General features: G+C 41.3%; 2 protein-coding genes across 3 annotated transcripts in view; both read left to right on the top strand.

Moving 5' to 3' along the window:
* KPNA3 (karyopherin subunit alpha 3) overlaps positions 1-7953 on the top strand; it is a 92830-nt gene extending 84877 nt beyond the window's left edge. For both annotated transcript variants that reach the window (XM_016925292.4, XM_009426958.5), the window contains exons 13-17: positions 924-1028; positions 1127-1198; positions 1512-1674; positions 4795-4889; positions 5377-7953. In XM_016925292.4, the coding sequence (XP_016780781.1) occupies positions 924-1028; positions 1127-1198; positions 1512-1674; positions 4795-4889; positions 5377-5475 (534 nt within the window). In that variant the 3' untranslated portion in view covers positions 5476-7953. The remainder of the gene's footprint in view (positions 1-923; positions 1029-1126; positions 1199-1511; positions 1675-4794; positions 4890-5376) is intronic.
* A 7694-nt stretch (positions 7954-15647) lies between these two features.
* EBPL (EBP like) overlaps positions 15648-19573 on the top strand; it is a 30799-nt gene continuing 26873 nt past the window's right edge. Inside the window, exon 1 of the mRNA XM_529592.8 lies at positions 15648-15983. Within this exon, the coding sequence (XP_529592.2) occupies positions 15813-15983 (171 nt within the window). The 5' untranslated portion in view covers positions 15648-15812. The remainder of the gene's footprint in view (positions 15984-19573) is intronic.

The following is a 19573-nucleotide window of genomic DNA, read 5'->3' as shown; positions in this document are numbered from 1 at the left end:
TCAGTTGTGGAAGAGGAAGATACACATGTGATACTAACCTGTAAACAGCTCACAGACGTGTTTATGACTTATAAATCCCTTAGTTTTAGAATATTTATGTTATATAGACCCATGCTAGACTAGTTAGATGGTTAATTTTTATGGAATACTTGAATGACTATATCTTGTGAGTAAATATTTTTTAAAATTAAAAAAGAAATCACCTTTATTAGAAGTAGTTTTTAAGTAGTTTTAGAAATTCAGTTGTATAGTGGCTGGGCGCGGTGGCTCATGCCTGTAATCCCAGCACTTTGGGAGGCCTAGGCGGGTGGATCACGAGGTCAGGAGATCGAGACCATCCTGGCTAACACGGTGAAACCCCGTCTCTACTAAAAATAGAAGAAAATTAGCTGGGCGTGGTGACGGGTGCCTGTAGTCCCAGCTACTCGGGAGACTGAGGCAGGAGAATGGCGTGAACCCGGGAGGCGGAGCTTGCAGTGAGCCGAGATCACGCCACTGCACTCCAACCTGGGCGACAGAGCGAGACTCCGTCTCAAAAAAAAAAGAAAAGAAAAAAGAAATTCAGTTGTATATTTCTGTCTTTTAGAGGAAGCTAATGCACAGACATGTAAGCTCCATGAATAAAGATTTCTATTTTGTTCATTTCTATAAAATCACCATTTCCTAGAATAATGCCTAGCTTATAGTAAGCCTATATATTAATGAATGGATAAATGCCAGGTTATTGGAGCCCAAATATAATTAACGGAAATTTCCTTATAACTTGTTTAAAATGGAAGATTTTGTATACCTAATCACTTTTTAGGTGCAGTCTCTTTAACATAATTCAGGTGATTTTGTTATTGTCTATATAAAATATATTAGAAAGACATTAAAGGTATTATTTTTCAAATAAAGGTGCCCTATATTTTGTTCAATTATAGGAAGCAGTGTGGTTCCTTTCCAACATAACAGCAGGCAACCAGCAACAAGTTCAAGCTGTAATAGATGCTGGATTAATTCCTATGATTATTCATCAGCTTGCTAAGGTTGGTCATATTATGAGTTCACCGTGTCTGTTAATCTGTTAATAACCAAGACTTTTTGGATAAAGAGTCCATTTTATGATCTCATTTTTAACCTTCAGGGGGACTTTGGAACACAAAAAGAAGCTGCTTGGGCAATCAGCAACTTAACAATAAGTGGCAGAAAAGATCAGGTGAGTTTGAAAACCTGTAACTGTCATGATTGTTAATACTGGAAAGCATGCTGCTCTCTTATGTTTAGTAGTTGCTGACTGTATTGTGTTTTTTTGGGGGAAAAGATAATTATTATTATTTTAAGAGATGGAGTCTCACTATGTTGCCCAGGCTAGAGTGCAGTTGCTATTCACAGGCGTGACCATAACGCACTACAGCCTCCAACTCCTGGGCTCAAGATAGCCTCCTGCCTCAGCCTTCCATGTAGCACGACACCCTACTGGGAAATAGATAATTATATAAATAAAAGATTTCTTCTCTTTTGTTGTCTAGGTTGAGTACCTTGTACAGCAGAATGTAATACCACCGTTCTGTAATTTACTGTCAGTGAAAGATTCTCAAGTGGTTCAGGTGGTTCTAGATGGTCTAAAAAACATTCTGATAATGGCCGGTGATGAAGCAAGCACAATAGCTGAAATAATAGAGGAATGTGGAGGTAAGAGTGGATTGATGGAAGAAGAGTATTTGAGCACTGGAACTCTGAAACATAAGTTCTTTAAAGTCAACTTACTAGACAGAAAATTACTAGGATACGTTGTTTTTAAATGATCACAGTATGTTGCTTTTCTTTATTCACTATGTTTGCATTCCAAGAGGATTTTCCAGAAGACAGTAGTCCATACTTTGCAAAATCAGGTTGTGAAAGTCACTGTATAGCCTTCTAGAGATTGACAACATAGCTTTTTTTTTTTTCTTTGGAGACAGAATCTTGCTCTGTCGCCCAGGCTGGAGTGCAGTGGCACAATCTCAGCTCATTGCAACCTCTGCCTCCCGAGTTCAAGCAATTCTCACACCTCAGCCTCCTAGGTAGCCGGGATTACAGGCGCACACCACCACACCCAGCGGATTTTTGTGTTTTTAATAGAGACGAGGTTTCACCATGTTGGCCAGGCTGGTCTCGAACTCCTGACCTCAAGTGATCCACCTGCCTCAGCGTCCCAAAGTGCTGGGATTACAGGCATGAGCCACTGCGCCTGGCCTGACATTGCATTTTAGGAAACACTAATACTTCTCTTGAAGTCACAGTGCATGACAGCAAATTTAAGAGCCCTTACAACACTACATAAATTTTAAAGCTTTATTTAATCCAGCATTTCTTAAACTTCTTAACAATGAAACACTTTTTTTGTGTGTTATTACCATGTAATTCTGTGGACCCCACTTTAGGAAATATTATTTCATGTAGTTGGAAAAGGTTACTGACTTCTGAGTCACCTAGATATTTTGTTTCAATCTTGTAATGATTCTTAGGATTTCCACAACTACATCCTGAAGTTATTACTGTGGCAGTTACTTTGAAATTTTAATGAGAAATAATTGTGATTCGACATACTGTATTATTCTTTAGTTAATGACATGTGAAACATATGTTAAAATTCTGTTTTTAAATGTACATGTTCAATATGTACTAACATGTTTAAACCTTAAATTAGTTTATCATAATGTCATGTTTTAGATTTTACATTTCATTGACTACTTTATATGAATATTCTATTGTTTATTTATTTATTTATTTTAAGAGAAAACAAATGCAGTAGTACCGTAGAATATTCAGACTGGGAGGATTTCTTTCTATTTATTTATTTATTTATTTATTTATTTATTTATTTATTTTGAGACAGAGTTTCGCTCTTGTTGCCCAGGCTGGAGTGTAATGGCTCACCGCAACCTCCGTCTCCCGGGTTTAAGCAATTCTCCTACCTCAGCCTCCCTAGTAGCTGGGATTACAGGCATGCACCACCACGCCCGGCTAAGTTTTTGTATTTTTAGTAGAGGCAGGGTTTCTCCATGTTGGTCAGGCTGGTCTTAAACTCCCAACCTCGGGTGATCTGCCCGCCTCGGCTTCCCAAAGTGCTGGGATTACAGGCGTGAGCCACTGCACCCAGCCGGGAGGGTTTCTTGAGAAGAAATTATCCCACAGATTTTAAGGAGTCTTGTCCAAGGTGACAGAAGTAGGTTGTGATAGAAGCAAAGTTAAAATCCAGATCTTCTTACTATTAAGATAATTAAAAATTAGCATTGTGGTCAGGTTCATAACACAGTAAGTTTGAGCAACTTAGAGAATTACTACTCTTCAGCTTTTTATCAATACAGTTACTTTTGTCTATAGGAGTAATAGGATACATATTAATATTTTATAATTATATAAAGCACTTTGGCAACGATTTCCCCCATTCTTCTGGTTTATTAGTATATAAGAAAAAAATGCAACTATTTTAAAATAACCTTCAAAAAGACATTTCAAGGAAGAATATTAAGGTTTGAAATTGATAAACATGTATATGATGTGTGGAGTAAATATATTGGAAATATAAATGAAGGCATTCTATGATATCTGTTCTGGAAATATTTTCTCCCAGGTTCATTGTGGCTATAGGACATAAGACCTCTATTCATTTTTTAAAGAAAGTTTTTCAAAATTTAAATCTTTATATCTTTTATACCAATTATAAGGTTCTAAAAACTCATTTTGTGGTTATATAAAGGTAATAACATTTGGAAAACAAAGAGAAAGATACAAATTACTTCATGAGGCAGTAAGATTAATAAGATTGGCCGGGTGCGGTGGCTCACTCCTGTAATCCCAGCACTTTGGGAGGCCAAGGCGGGCGAATCACGAGGTCAGGAGTTCAAGACCAGCCTGGCCAACATGGTGAAACCCCGTCTCTACTAAAAACACAAAAAATTAGCTGGGCATAGTGGTGGGCACCTGTAATCCCAGCTACTTGGGAGGCTGAGGCAGGAGACACTTGAACCCAGGAGGTGGAGGTTGCAGTGAGCCGAGAAGTGCCACCGCACTCCAGCTCTGGCTACAGAGTGAGACTCCGTCTCAAAAAGAAAGAAAGAAAGAAAAAATGCCCAGGCGCAGTGGCTCACGCCTGTAATCCCAGCACTTTGGGAGGCCGAGGTGGGCAGATCACGAGGTCAGGAGATCAAGATCATCCTGGCTAACACAGTGAAACCCCGTCTCTACTAAAAACAGAAAAACTTAGCCGGGCGTGGTGGCGGGCGCCTGTAGTCCCAGCTACTTGGGAGGCTTAGGCGGGAGAATGGCGTGAACCCAGGAGGCGGAGCTTGCAGTGAGCCGAGATCACACCTCTGCACTCTGCACTCCAGCCTGGGTGACAGAGCGAGACTCCGTCTCAAAAAAAAAATAAAAATAAAAATAGATTAGTAAATTTATATTAAAGCACTGTGGGGGAGTTGGTTCTAGTACTGTCACAAACTTGCCATATAACTTGAAATAAGTCTCTTTACATATTTATGCCACAGCTTCCCTCTGTCAAATGGATTGTTTGGGTGTTTTTTTAGACTGTCTGCCTCAGGGATCCGGGTACCTCAAGGGCTTCTAAGAAGGAAAAAATTAGTGGGATTCTGGTCCTCCAACTAGAAGCAGCCCCGTGTTTTGTCTGTTTTTTAGACAAACCACTATCTTAGATGGGGGAGCAGTGTGTTCTGAGTTCCTTAGGATTTCTCCATGATTAAAATGAGTGTGGTTTTGATTAGTATCTCCTTATCAATTAACCAGTTATTTTGATTATTTTATTTTTACCAGGTTTGGAGAAAATTGAAGTTTTACAGCAACATGAAAATGAAGACATATATAAATTAGCATTTGAAATCATAGATCAGTATTTCTCTGGTGATGATGTAAGTAGATATTAAAATAGCGTGTATCTTCATGTAAATGAAAACCTATACATGATGTAAATTTACTAAGAGTTTTCCTTTTATTATTAGGATGACATAAGTTTGTACTGTATTTCTATTAGACATTCCATCAGTCACTTTCTCTTAAATACTTTGAAACTTCATTATAAGGTAAAGTTGTAAAAACAGTTCTTGTTTCATTTCTAATCTATTAACTAGGAAGAAATAGTAATTATATAAGTGATATATGTTCAGATAGGTTAAATAAATCTAGGTCCCAGATACAGAAACTTAACAATGCAGTTTTGAAACGTGTTAAATTTTAAATTGTTAAATTTCTTAATAAAATTATTGATTTACTCGAATATTTTTAGTTGGTTAAAGCATTCACATAGAATTATTTGCTAAGAGGTAAAAAGTCAATTCCACTTACATCATAATGTGTAGTATCATAACCTAATAAGGATTTTTTTCTTGTTTTTTACAGATTGATGAAGATCCCTGCCTCATTCCTGAAGCAACACAAGGAGGTACCTACAATTTTGATCCAACAGCCAACCTTCAAACAAAAGAATTTAATTTTTAAATTCAGTTGAGTGCAGCATCTTTCCCACATTCAATATGAAGCACCACCAGATGGCTACCAAATGATAAGAACAACAGCAACAAAAGGCTCCAAAACACACATGCCTCTTTGTTTTGATGCTTCTAAAGCAAGCCATGTCTCAGTCACTTTGCAGTTGCCAAAAGTCACTATCACATGGACTGTAAATGCATATGCATGATTTCCTAAACTGTTTTAGAACTCTCCTTAACAATCTCAACTACCCTATTTTTCCCTGTTCCCTGGTGCCACAGGCTGACAACTGCAGTCTCCAGTTTAGAATAAATATTCCATAGTGGTGACATGTCAGCTGTCCACTGATACTCCTTTGGAAAATGGTGCGCTGTGGATCAAGACACTTTGGTATGATGCATATACAAGTTGGAAGACTAAAGAGGTGCAGTGTGATCTGAGCCTCCATCATTGTCCTCCACAAACATATTTTCATATTCTTTATGTGGAAGAATAGATTTTAAAGTACAAGCCAAATGATTTTCATTGGTGGAACTGACACAAAAAAAGTAACTTAAAAACAAGAAACTTGGTTATTGAATAAACAGATAAGTTTTAAAAAAAAAACTACTTCATCTACCAGTAATTGATGTGTTTATTATCTGCCTCAGAAGCCAGGGTTGGAGGAAGAACTTTAGATATGGATATTAATGCTTTTGCCATTATACCTAATTTTTGAGAACAGCAAGCCCTATTTGACCACTCTCTTCAGCCTGTGTGTTCCTGCTGTTTTGAAGTAATCAAATGCTGTGCATGGTATTTTACCTGAGCTGCAACCTGTTATGGACTTGAACTTCTGTTTAAGTTGAAAGCAAGAGTCCCTGAGTATAAAGGAAAAACAGCAAAACAAAAAACAAACAAAAAAAACCTGCAAAAGTCTAAAATACCCATTGGTGATGTTTTTTAAAAAAATCTTGCTTTCAGCTTTCAGGAGTTAATATTCTTTGTTTTAATTTGATAATTGGATATGGTTGATTTATATTGGGTTTAAACTGTGGAGCTTTCATGTTTACTGTAATTTAGTCTTAAAATATTTTTTACTTAGTAACAGTGCTTTTGATAATGTGGTTGGCAACAAACCAGCAACTATTTAGAAGTGTCATAAGAGTTCATTCTTTGAGTATTGGGAAAGTTAATTCAGATCCTACTCAAAAAGCATCTTCACATATTAAAAGATTCAGACAGGGATCTGTGTAGAGGAGTAATTTGCAGTTATTTAACATAAACCTGATTTGCAGTGATCTCTAAGTAATTCTGCAAAATCCGGTATTACTATGTCAAGTTATTGCTTTTGGTAAATTGTCTGACCCAGATATTAATGAAAGAATATGGATTTAAAAAATTTTAAACTAAATAATTTGTGCTGTCACAGAAATGGTATTGTTGCTCTTGTTTACTGGGTATAATTTCCCAATGCATTGATGTGAAGGGATAGAAAATCTAAACTAATTTAGTTATCCATTGGGGGGTGTATTTACTGTGATGAAGATGAGACAGATGCCATCAGAGCTTTGTGAATCAGCTGGGGTGTTTTCACTGATAAACAACACATAGCAGGTGTGCATTCATTACAAATATATGTATCTGCCAAGGTGGAGCCACTTTAAAGAGTGAGTTTTGTCTTGTATCTAAAGTGGATACAAGCGTATGTTTAAACTGCAAGATTTTTACTTGCTAGAGAATCTGTTTTAATATAGTGGTTTGGCCTCTGATTATTTATAGGTTTTATAAATTTTAGAATCAATTTCTCTTTAAGGTGGCTCAGATTTTTCAACTCTTGTGCACATAAAATTGAGTTGAAGTTCATTGTGCCTTTTTTTCTTTATCCAAATTTTGAGTTAAAGCTTCATATGGTAACTGCATCCTGTTCGGACACTATAGTCTAAATTTTTGAAACTGTGTGGTGTTCGCTAAAAGTAGGAATAACAACGTAAAAGCTAATTAAGGTCACAAACTTCGGTGAAACCCTTAAAAGTCCAAATCTTCTTGATATTGTGAACTGTACCCCTTCTAGTTTAGTTTCTTCTGGACTTTCCTTACTTAACTGACAGTTACCTTTTAAAATTTGCACACATTATGATTAAAATTGGGCCTCTACTGTGATGATTCCTATTTCCTCTCATGTTTTAAAGTGCAAACTAACATTTAAGTGAACATTAGCATCAAGTAGTGCAGACACTTGTATGCATTTCCTTGATTCAATTTGTGACCTTACCAGTTTTGAATTGGAATTGCACCATTTCGTAGATAAAGGAAACTAAGTATATTGCTGCACTTTTAAGTTTTCAAAACAGTGTTTAAAAATTGCATTGTTTTTATTTTTTTTTAAACTCAGTTTAAAAAGACTAAAACGTTCTTTCAAAAGAGGCATCTAAATGTGTTCCTAATTTTGTATATGGGCTTAGGTTTTGTAACCAATAAAAAAAGCTGCTATCAAATATGATAAAACATTGAAAACTTATTTCTGAAAATAACTTGTTTGTTTTCTGTATGGTTAAATTTAAATTTGGAATTATTTTTTTAAAAATCACAATGGAGGTAAATCATGAATTACTCTTTTACTGTATTTTAATATCTCCTTCACACCATATTACTGAACTAAACTGGAGTCTGTTCACCTGGCACAGTTAGGCCAAACATTCATAGCAAGGTTTTGCAGCAGGAAAAAGGAGGGCATTTATCTGCAGGCAGGGCACCAAACAAGAAAAATGAGGCAGCTCACACTTAAGACCCAACTTCCCTCATGGCTTTACAAGCAAGGGTTTTTAAAGGCAGGGGTGAATTTCAGGAAAGCATAAATTACAGGCAGAATTGTACATCAATACACAATGGTTTGGCCTAGAAAGGTGGGCTGTCTTGAAGCCGAGGGTGGGAGGGGGTGACTTATAGGTCATAGGTGAATTCACAGATTTTCTTATTTGCAGTTGATTAAGGAATCAAAGCTTTGTCAAAAAACTTGGGGTCAGCAGAAAAGAATGCTAAGTCTGCCCCATGGGGGTGACTTCCTATAGGCCCCTCAGGAAGACATTTAGAACAAAGAATGGCAGTCAGAGCTCAGTCCTCAGTTCCCCCTTCCCTGGCCAGTGGACCATTTGGTGGGGGTCCAGGTGTCTGAAGAACAACTCAGGGACATATGTTAAGATGTTATCTTTAGTTTCTATAAGGAACCAAACATCCTGTGACTTCCTTGGCTGTTGTTTTAAGCTACTATTACTCTCTTGCTTATCAAGTTGCTTATTTATTCATAGGGCTAGCTAGGTGCCTGGAATTTCCCTTGAAGGAACTCAAAATTTTCCTTTATTTCCATGCTTGGGGGGGCACCTGGCAGGCCCTTAAGAGGGGTTCCTGTTCCATCTCAACTCTAACAAACCAGGATGATCGATAATAATGCTAGATTTGAGACTATTCTGTGACAAGTAAGAATTGCCAAAATCTATATTAGTTTCCTAAGCTGCCATTACAAAGTACCACAAACCAGGTGGTTTCAGACAATAGAAATATATTGTCATCCACTTCTGGAGACCAGAAGTCTGAAATCAAGGTGATGACTGAGCCATGCTCTGTCTGGGGACTTTGATGGGGATGATCCTTCCTTGCCTCTTCCTAGCTTCTGGTGGTTCCTGGCAATCCTTGGCATTCCTTGGCTTGTAGCTGCATCACTCCAGTCTCTGCCTCCGTCATCACATGGCATTCTCCCTATGTGTCTCAGGTTTAAATACTATAACTTAGAAAAAGTCCATGTATTTGAGATGATGGTATGATTGTGACTTTGATGAAACAAAAACTCAAACTTTAAGACCTGGCTACCCCTTGAAAACATGTAACTATGGAAAATAGTAATCAGAGCAAACCTAAAAGTTTTAACCTGTTAGGTAAAGGTTATGGCACTAAATGAAATCTTGCATTAACTAAAAGAACAAAGGAGCAGCCAAACTTTTGAGTATAGAAATGTTTACTTTTGTATAATGCCACTGCAAATTACTTTTAAAAGAAGTTGGTGTATAAGTAAATGTGATAGTACTCATACAATCTTGCCATCATTTCTTTCAGAAGGGTCATCCTGAAGGGCGTGGTTGGTGGCAGACACCTGTAGCTCCAGCTACTTGGGAGGCTGAGTCAGGAGGATCACTTGAGCCCAGGAGTTTGGGAGCAGCCTGGGCAACATAGCAAGACCCCATCTTTAAAAAAATTCTATTTTTATATGAAAAGAAAATTTTTTAAGAAGCGTCATTCCTCCTTTTCAGGGGATTAGTTAATGCAGATAAACAAGTAAACAAGAGCACCTGACATTCATGAATGTCCGTTGTCTTACAGTGATGGTTAATTTTTTAAACCCTAGTTAAACTGGGAAAGTTTACTTAACTCTTTTTGGGGGAAAGGAAATACAATTTCTGTATATGAAGCTGTGAGTATAAATGTTGTTTAGATGGCTAAAAAACAGTGATAGAATGATTCTCCAAAAGTGCTATATACAATGTGTGGGAAAAGGGATGTGGGAATGCAACCTAATGCCACTGTTTGCCCATAAAATCCCTCAACTAACTTAGGCCTAAATTGTTTTTTTGTTTTTTGAGATGGAGTTTCGCTCTTTAGCCCAGGTTGGAGTGCAGTGGCATGACCCACTGCAACCTCTGCCTTCCAGTTTCAAGCGATTTTCCTGCCTCAGCCTCCCGAGTAGCTAGGATTACAGGCGCCTGCCACCACACCTAATTTTTGTATTTTTAGTAGAGACAAGTTTCACTATGTTGGCCAGGCTGGTCTCAAACTCTTGACCTCAAGTGATCCGCCTGCCTCGGCCTCCCAAAATGCTAGGATTACAGGCGGGAGCCACAGCGCCTGGCCTAAATTGGGGTTTTTTAAACCCTGCACTATTGACATTTTTGGCTGGATAATTCTTTGTTGTGTGTCATCTGCCCTGTGCAATGTAGGATGTTTAGTAGTATCCCTGGGCTCTACTCACTAGATAGCAGTAGCACCTCTCTCCTCTCCCCAAGTTAAGACAACCAAAAATGTCTCCAGACATTGCCAAACATCTGGGGGCCCAAAACCATCCCTGATTGTAAACCACTGTCCTAAATCAATTCCTATAGAAAACTCCACTCAAATGAGACAGCCTAAATCATGACTTTTTTGTTGTATGAACAGTCCCAGGCTTTCCTCAGATGCATAAGATGAAAAAAGGAGACACAAATGTGCCTTTTCTTCATTCTGAGTTTTAGGAAAAATTGAAGGCAGGCCTAACCTAATTTCCCAAATCATCTGTAGGAAACTCCAGGTAGTACTGAACATCTATTTCAAGGGACTTGGGATAAAGAAATAGAAATATGGAGCAACTAGTTACCTCTTAAATTTATCCTGTGGCTAAAAAACAGGGTTGTAAAACAATCAAATGTGTTAATTGCCCAAATCTCAACACCCTATGGCAGTGTTTTTCAAACACTTCTAGTTGAAAATCTTTAAGTTATCTAGGGAAAATTGGAGTTGTACTAGAAAATCATAGCATAGTTTGAAGATCACTTGAAGCATTGTTGAGAGATTGGCCCCATCAGAAAACTTACAATCATCTATTAAATTATTAAAAACAGAAACTATGGCCGAGCCATGCCATAAAGAAAGTATTCTCTGCAGGGAATTTCTTCTACAGCATCCCCCTTCCCTACCCTAGCAAATTGCCATACACCTTGAGGAATTCCCTTAAACTGTGGTACCCAAAGATGCATGGGGCCTTGTGCCAAATAGTGTGAGAAACCATAAGATAAGGAACACTTTCGTGGGACAGCAACTTTACTAGGTGGTAAGTAAAAGTTTTATTGGTAATACAAGCCAAAGTGTTATAAAGTATACATTTTACATATTTTAAACATAAAATCTGATTTTTGAGGCAGGGTATTTTATGGAAACATTCCTGCAGGAGTAAGTTAGAAGAGCTTGAGAAACAAGGTACTCATTTTGAGGGAGCTTGTATTTATTGGCTAGCTTTGCTTGCTACAAGATCCTTTCTTAACCTGGGTGCAGTGGCCCACACCTGTAATGCCAGCACTTTGGGAGGCCAAGGTCAGTGGATCACTTGAGTCCAGGAGTTTGACACCAGCCTGGACAATATAGTGAGACCTCATCTCTACAAAAAAAATAAATAAATAAAATAGCTGGGCCTGGCGGTCCAGCTACTTTGGAGGCTGAGGCTGCCATACACTGGACCTGAGATCGTGCCACTGCACTTCAGCCTGGGCCACAGAGTTGAGACCCTGTCTCAAAAGAGAAAGAAACTTAAATTTCCATCATTGTAAATTAACTGTTTTTGATTGGGAGTAGACTTTGTTATTTCCAGATAGCAGAGGAGACTCATCCATTTTTTAAATCAGCTTTCTTTTATTCGAACACCCCTTGCATTTCATCCATTCTCATTATAAAGTCATTGCTGGACCTGGTTCCTGTCAGCGTGATGTACTCCAAGGATTCCAACAATAAGGAGTGTGGTGTGACTGGTTTCTGAGTACTTTGGAATGAATGGGAACATTCCATTATCTGGACTTTTGATTCTATTAATGTGGGGGGATTCTTTCAGTTATTTTACCAGCTTCATCATAATTAGATTTGTGATCAAGTCACACCCTCTTTATCATCAGCTCTCTTTAACCCAAATCGTTGGGCATCTACCCTTTTCAACTCTAAACATAAGAATAAATTTCATATTTACTTCAGCCTAGTTTTTCTCATGAGATCACATTCTACATATGTATCCTTTCGATGTCTTCAGTCTTATATAAATAAGAATTCTGACAGCCTTTAGAAACATTTGAATACTGAATACTCTGTCCCGTGCCAGGTACTGTGCTATGGCACAGGATACTTGTAAAAATAACAGGAATTAAAAAAAAGACAAGTTTTGACAAATGTTAGAAAAAAAGAGGTATACAATGATACACATAGTAGAGGAAATTGGCTACTGAGAAAGGTGATAACCAGGCTAATGTTGAGCCCTTAAAAAGTGCCAGCCAAAATTTCACTGATCGTGGTGAAAAGGCAGGAGTTTATTGGGCAGATTGACTGGAAAAGCTTTCCAGCAGTGGGAAGAGTCTGTACAAAGCCTTGTGGGAAGCACCATGGGGCATTTGAGGAAGTGAAAGAAAGCAGGTATAGCTAGATGAAAGATTATAATGGAGAGGAGGATTAATAGGGGAATGGGAAAGGGCTAAAGAGATAGGGAGGGGCCAGACCCCACAGTCTAGTAAGTCATAAAAAGGATTTTGGTATTCTATATGGAAGATCATCATTAAGCAAGAGGGATAATAGATTAATAAAGACCACTAGTTGGTAAGGCTAAGGACAGAAAATGTCCTTTGGATTTAGTGATGTAGAGGTCGCTGGTCACATTAGTGAGTGAAGCACAGACGAGATGGTGAACAGGTCCATGAAATGCATGGAATCAAGAAATACTTGGCTGCTGAGGAGGAGTTGGTGATGCCTTAGATGCCAAGTTTGGGGAGAGAGAAGTATCGGGGATGATTTCTAGGTTTCCGGGTTGTAGTAACTGATGAGTGGAAGTAACATGAGATAGGAAGGAGAATCAGACATTGGGGTGGAAAGTGATGAGCTCAGTTTGGGTTATATTGAGACATCCAAGTGACTGTCAAGTAGGGCAGTTGGAAATACTGATCTGGAGTCCAGAGAATAGGACCAGGCTAGAGATTTGAGTTCTCTGCGGGTTTTGCTGGTCATTAAAGCAGAGGGTAAGGATGAGACTGCCTGGATCTGGGGTCTGGAGTGAGAACAGGGCCGAGGACTGGGTTGTGGAGCTGCAGCATTCACTAGGCATTTGTAGTGGAAGATGCACTTGCAAAGGAAACAGAATGGCTAAGGAGGCTGTATTCTCAGAAAACCAAAGGAAAAATATTTCAGTGCTGGGATGCTGCTGAGAAGTAAACTACACTAAGAAAACGAACTGCTCTTGGGGTTCAGTGATGTGGAGGCCAGTAGTCACCTTAGTGAGAGCTATATCAGTGTGATAAGGCAGGAACCAGAGTAGAAAGGACTGAGGAGCAGGGTCAAGACATGAAGACAGGGGATCTGATCAGTTTTTTCATTAAGTTTCTATTTTGCTCTGAAGGGGAGGTGGGCAGAATGGTCCCTAAAGGATGATAAGTTAGTTACAGGACAGGATCCAGAGCATAGGTGGCTAGATTGGCCATACTCAGTCGCCAGTTATTTAACTGAGCAGCTAATATATGCCAAACTCTGTAATAGGTGCCAGGGATACAGCAATAAAAAAGCTAGCCACAACCCCTGGCCTTGAAGACTTACATTATAGTGGCAGGAGATTAGCAATAAGTGTGTAAACAAGGATCATTCTATCTGGTGTTAACTGCTATAAAAAATGGTATAGGAAGTGACTAGGGGAAAAATTTCTTGTGTTCAGTGCCAGCATTTTTTTTTATAATTGTAAAATACACATAAAATTTGCCATCTTAACCATTTTTAAGTGTGCAGCTCAGTAAAGTATGTTCACGTTGTTGTGCAACCAATCTCCAGAACATCATCTTGCAAATCAAACTATCCGAATAAATAACACTCCACTTTTCCCCGCGCCCCCCCCCCACTCCCGCCCCGCCCCGCCCCTGGTAACCATCATTCTATTTTGTTTCTGCAAATTGATTATTTTAGATATTTCCTGTAAGTGGAATCATAAGTATGTTTTTGTGACTGGCTTATTTCACCGACCTCATAGGGTTGTTGTGAAGTTAAATAATGTAGGTTTGTTCCCGGACCAAACTGGGGGTTGGGCAGCCCAATAACGAGGTGCAGATGAACTGGGGAAGAAGAGTTTTTATTTCTGCAACCGGTTACAGGGAGAAGGTCTGGAAATTATTGCCAGACCAACTCATAATTACAAAGTTTTTCCAGAGCCTATATACCTTCTAAGCTATATGTCTACGTGTAAGAGTGCATTCACCTAAAGACGTAAGTGATTAACAACTTCTAGTCCTGAAGACCTTCCTCTGGAGCCTCAGTAAATTTACTTCATCTAAATAGGTCTGGGTGCTGGGATGATTACCCTTATTTTGTCTCCTGCTAAATCATGGAGGCTTGTGGAATTCCTCCAGACTCCCAATAAACTTGTTTTTGGAGGCCTGGGGAGTTTCTTCAGACCCCCAGTAAAACTTGTTTAATCCTAAACGGGTCCTGTTAAAAATTCCTTAGTTATCTTGTCATGCTTCAAGGCCCAAGAAAGGCCTAAGAAAACTCCTGGTGGGCTTTTGTTACATTCCAGACTTTGGTATATGGGCACTGACTCTTTCAGCTTTTAATTTTTTTTTTTTGTTTTTTGAGACGGAGTCTCGCTCTGTTGCCCAGGCTGGAGTGCAGTGGCGCGATCTCGGCTCACTGCAAGCTCCGCCTCCCGGGTTCAAGCCATTCTCCTGCCTCAGCCTCCCGAGTAGCTGGGACTACAGGCGCCCGTCACCACGCCCGGCTAATTTTTTGTATTTTTAGTAGAGACGTGGTTTCGCCGTGTTAGCCAGGATGGTCTCGATCTCCTGACCTCGTGATCCGCCCGCCTCAGCCTCCCAAAGTGCTGGGATTACAGGCGTGAGCCACCGCGCCCGGCCTCAGCTTTTAATATTTAATTTAACCACTCAGTGCTGGAACAGTTGTGATGGAGGCCTGCGATAGTGAAACCTGGCCTGCCGCAGGTTAAACGCATCTATCGCCAAGCCAATAGGACTTACCGCTCCTCTCACCCACCCTTCTACTTTTCTGGATTTTTAAGAAATGGAAAGATTGTCAGAGTAGGCCATAAAGGCTTTAAGCCGGCTGGTGGCTGAAAACTCCCTTGGCCCCCAACCTCCCTGGTAAGGCTTGCTGCAGCCTAATTAAAACCTTTTGCCCCTAAAATTCTGCCCCGGTCTACTGGCAAAATTTCCACTACCTAGGCTTCACTTTGTGGCTTAAAGTTTGAGCCTTGTTAAAAGTAAAACAACATCAAAAGGTGTGGCCCTATTACCAATCCTTTGGGCTCGGTTTGGGAACAGGTTTGGTCGAGGCGGTTGCGCAAGTTGGTGAGCACGTTCCTTCTACGGAACCTCCATGCGCGGCACCTGGCAAAACCACCGGACTCAGCAGGCTGGCCAGGGTGCGAGGCGGGCAGGGAATCCTCGCTCTGGCCCCGACCCGGCCGGGGAGCCCCGTCCCTCCCCGGACCGCCTTGGCCATCCGGCTCCGCCCCTTCCCGGCCAGCCTCGCCCCGTCGTTTCTCTCCCTGCTTTCCTCTGCCGCATGGTCCTGGGCCGTTGGCGTCGGAAGCCTGAAGCATGGGCGCTGAGTGGGAGCTGGGGGCCGAGGCTGGCGGTTCGCTGCTGCTGTGCGCCGCGCTGCTGGCGGCGGGCTGCGCCCTGGGCCTGCGCCTGGGCCGCGGGCGGGGGGCGGCGGACCGCGGGGCGCTCATCTGGCTCTGCTACGACGCGCTGGTGCACTTCGCGCTGGTAAGTGCCATCGCCTAGACCCTTCACTCCCCATCCCAGAGAGTGGGAGCGGGGGCGGCAAGGCGGGGTGAGGGGGTCCTGCGGCTTTTTGCAGCTAGCTGGCCGCCCCTCCCCCTGCTGCAGGAAGTCTGTTAGCTGAGAGGCGCCTGGAGGCCGCGGCGGCCAGAGTTCTGATTCCCAGGTCTGTGAACAGAGCGCCGCTTACCTTGTGCTGCCGATTCCTCCACCAAACTTTAAAAAAATTCTGTACGTGCTATGTTAGTTTAGAAGATACCTCAGCTTCCTCGGCTTTGTAACCTGCACGTAACTGTTGAACTGGACATAATTGAGAGTAGAATTGAGGTCATTTTTAAATGCCCCACAGGGGGCAAGGAGAGATGCTTGCTCCGGAGGCAGCAAGGCTATTGTCGCAAAACCCGAAGCCTTTGCCAAGACAAACGAAACACCCGTGTCTAATGTGTGCCAGGCGCATTACTGAGTTTAAAATTTCAGATCTTTACAGCATCCATAAATTAGTTATTATTGTTCCCCATTTTACAGAGGTGAAGGTAGGCGCTGCAAAATTAGGTGACTTTCCAGTGCCACACAGCTGGCATGATTCTGAGGCAGTCTAGTCTGGCTCCCAAGTTTGCACTTTGTGTATCAGTCGAGGTCTTAGGAAATATGTGTCCTTAGAGATTCAACCCATTTTATAAAATAGCCAGGAAGGTTGTGTTTAAGGCATTTATATTGAAATGCCCCGCCCCCCACCACACACGCGCACGCACACACACACACTTTTAAGTTTTTTTTAAACTATGCCCAAGTATCAGTTTGTTTTTTTTTTTTTTTTGTAAAGTTGACCTTGTTTAACTCTAGACACACCTGTGGCTAATGTGAAGCCAAAGTCAGTAGTATTGAGAAAGCAAGCCGAGTTTTGGGTAATCATCGAGTTCTGTAAATGTTTACGGGTTGGCTTTGTGCCCATGACTGATGTTGCTGGAATTCTTTTTATTCTGATAATCAGCATGTAGAGATAAGGGACGGTGAATGTTTCTCTCAACTCCTTTATTTATAGAATTCTTTTTTTTTTTTTTTTTTTTTTTTGTCTTTTTGTTTTTTTGTTCTTGAGACAGAGTCTAACTGTTGCCCAGGCTGGAGTGTAGTGGCACTATCTCGGCTCACTGCAACCTCCGCCCCCTGGGTTAAAGCGATTCTCCTGCCTCAGCCTCCCGAGTAGCTGGGATTACGGGCGCCCGTCACCACGCCCAGCTAATTTTTGTGTTTTTAGTAGAGATGAGGTTTCACCATGTTGGCCAGACTGGTCTCAAACCCCTAACATCAGATGATCTGCCCGCCTTGGCCTCCCAAAGTGCTGGGTTGACAGGTGTGAGCCACCGCCACCGCCACCAGCCGAGAATTGATTTTTAAGCTATCACTTGAACACAAGATTTCCCACAGAACAGGGGAGATAAAGCAGATTGCTAGGCCCGGTTAGAAAAAATGTATAACAAAATGTATAACATAACAAAAATGTTGCTAGGCCCAGTGAGAGAAAACTGTGTAACATATTGGCCGGGTATAACTGTATATAGCATATCAGAATGTATATGTATAAAAATGTATAACATATCGGACACAGTGGCTCATGCCTGTAATCCCAGCATTTTGGGAGGCTGAGGCGGGTGGATCACGAGGTCAGGAGTTCAAGACCAGCCTGGCCAACATGGTGAAACCCCGTCTGTACTAAATATACAAAAGTTAGCCAGGTGTGGTGACGGTGCCCGTAATCTCAGCTACCCGGGCGGCTGAGGCAGGAGAATTGCTTGAACCTGGAAGGTGGAGGTTGTAGTGAGCCATGATCAAGCCACTGCACTCCAGCCTGGGCAACAGAGCAAGACTCTATCTTGGGAAAAAAAAGAAAAATGTTTAACATATCTTAGACAAACAAAAAGCTGTAAAAATACTTAAACTATATGCGTGTGTTCACCACTTGGTTTAAGACTGTTTACTTTTCAAGCTCAGGTTGTTACAGGTAACACGACACACACCTCCTTTTGTGCCATTACCTACCCCAGCTGCAAAGTAGTCCACTGTGTGAATACACCATACTTTAGTTCTCCAAGTCTAAGACCCACATTTTTTCACATATTAGAAGAATCAACTACATCATGTAACTACTGTAGGCCATTTGATTGATATTTTAATGTCTCTAAATTGGGATGTATCTTACATTTGATGAATACGATCACTTAACCAGCCCATATTAGTGGACACATTTTTCTGTCATTACAAACAATGCATCTACCAACGTCTTTGTACATGTGTCTCAGAGATCAGTGGGGAGAGCACTTGAATTAAGCAGTTGAGGCTGCAAGAAAATACATGCCCATGTTGTCTTTGCTTGGGAGTTTATTGCAAGAATACCCAGAAGTGTGGGACAAGCCAAGACTAAGATGTAGAGCTTAGGGGAGAACCAAAATTAAAACTCACTTGTTCACTAGAAGATGAGTTGCCTCTCCTTAACCCGACACTTCTTTTTTTTTTTTTTTTGAGACGGAGTCTCGCTCTATTACCCAGACTGCAGTGCAGTGGCGCGATCTCGGCTCACTGCAAGCTCTGCCTCTCGGGTTCACGCCATTCTCCTGCCTCAGCCTCCTGAGTAGCTGGGACTACAGGCACCCGCCACCACGCCCGGCTAATTTTTTGTATTTTTAGTAGAGACAGGGTTTCACCATATTAGCCAGGATGGTCTCGATCTCCTGACCTCGTGATCTACCTGCCTCGGCCTCCCAAAGTGCTGGGATTACAGGCGTGAGCCACTGCGCCTGGCCACCCCCTGACACTTCTTAAAGAGAGGAGCTCTGTAGGTTTTTTGGCTGCCATCAAATTGAAAGCTATCCTGTTGGACAGTTTCAAGCCAAGCATTCCCAGGGGCAGTTCATTTCCCAGATGTCCAACCAGAGTGCAGTCACCTTGGGCCCCAGCACTGGTCATCAGTTCAGCTCGTTATGACTACAGCAGAGGGCAGGCTGACTTCCCATCAGCCTACCTGGAAGGAGCCATGGCAACATACTAGAAGAAGGAAATGGTGGGGTCACCATTCTGAGGTCGCTGTGGGCAGCCTAGGCACTGGTGCTTCATGGATAAAATTTTATCTCTTCTGCAATCTAAGTATAGCATTCAGGCATGGCCAGAAACATGAGGCAAGATATGAATGCCTGTGTATGGAACACATCCTGTAGTCCAGATTGACAGGAGCACAGGGTTTACAGAAGAAGTGGGAGGACCAGCTGGAAAGGTGACAGATAAGAATTGTATTCTGTAGTGGGAAGCCACTGAAGGATTTCAAGCAGGGAAGTCACGTGGCCAAAGCAGATCTTTATAAAGATAATTTAGTGGTGATGTGTTAAGTCAGAAACTCTAGCGTCCGAGATTTTACCCAACTTAGAAGTTAACAAGGTAGTCCAGTTTGATTCCCCAAGGCCCAAACCCCACAGGACAACATAATGAAGGCCAGATGTTACTGCCTGTACATGCAGTGGGATGCGTTACAAGAAAGGAACTCCAGAACTACGCGTCCATCTTATTGTGAGCTGGTGGTGGCCTGT

This window comes from Pan troglodytes, chromosome 14 (genome assembly GCF_028858775.2).
Source record: "Pan troglodytes isolate AG18354 chromosome 14, NHGRI_mPanTro3-v2.0_pri, whole genome shotgun sequence".
Taxonomy (NCBI): Eukaryota; Metazoa; Chordata; class Mammalia; order Primates; family Hominidae; genus Pan; species Pan troglodytes.
The sequence above is the reverse complement of the archived record's forward strand: the minus strand, read 5'-3'. Positions and strand labels throughout refer to the sequence as shown.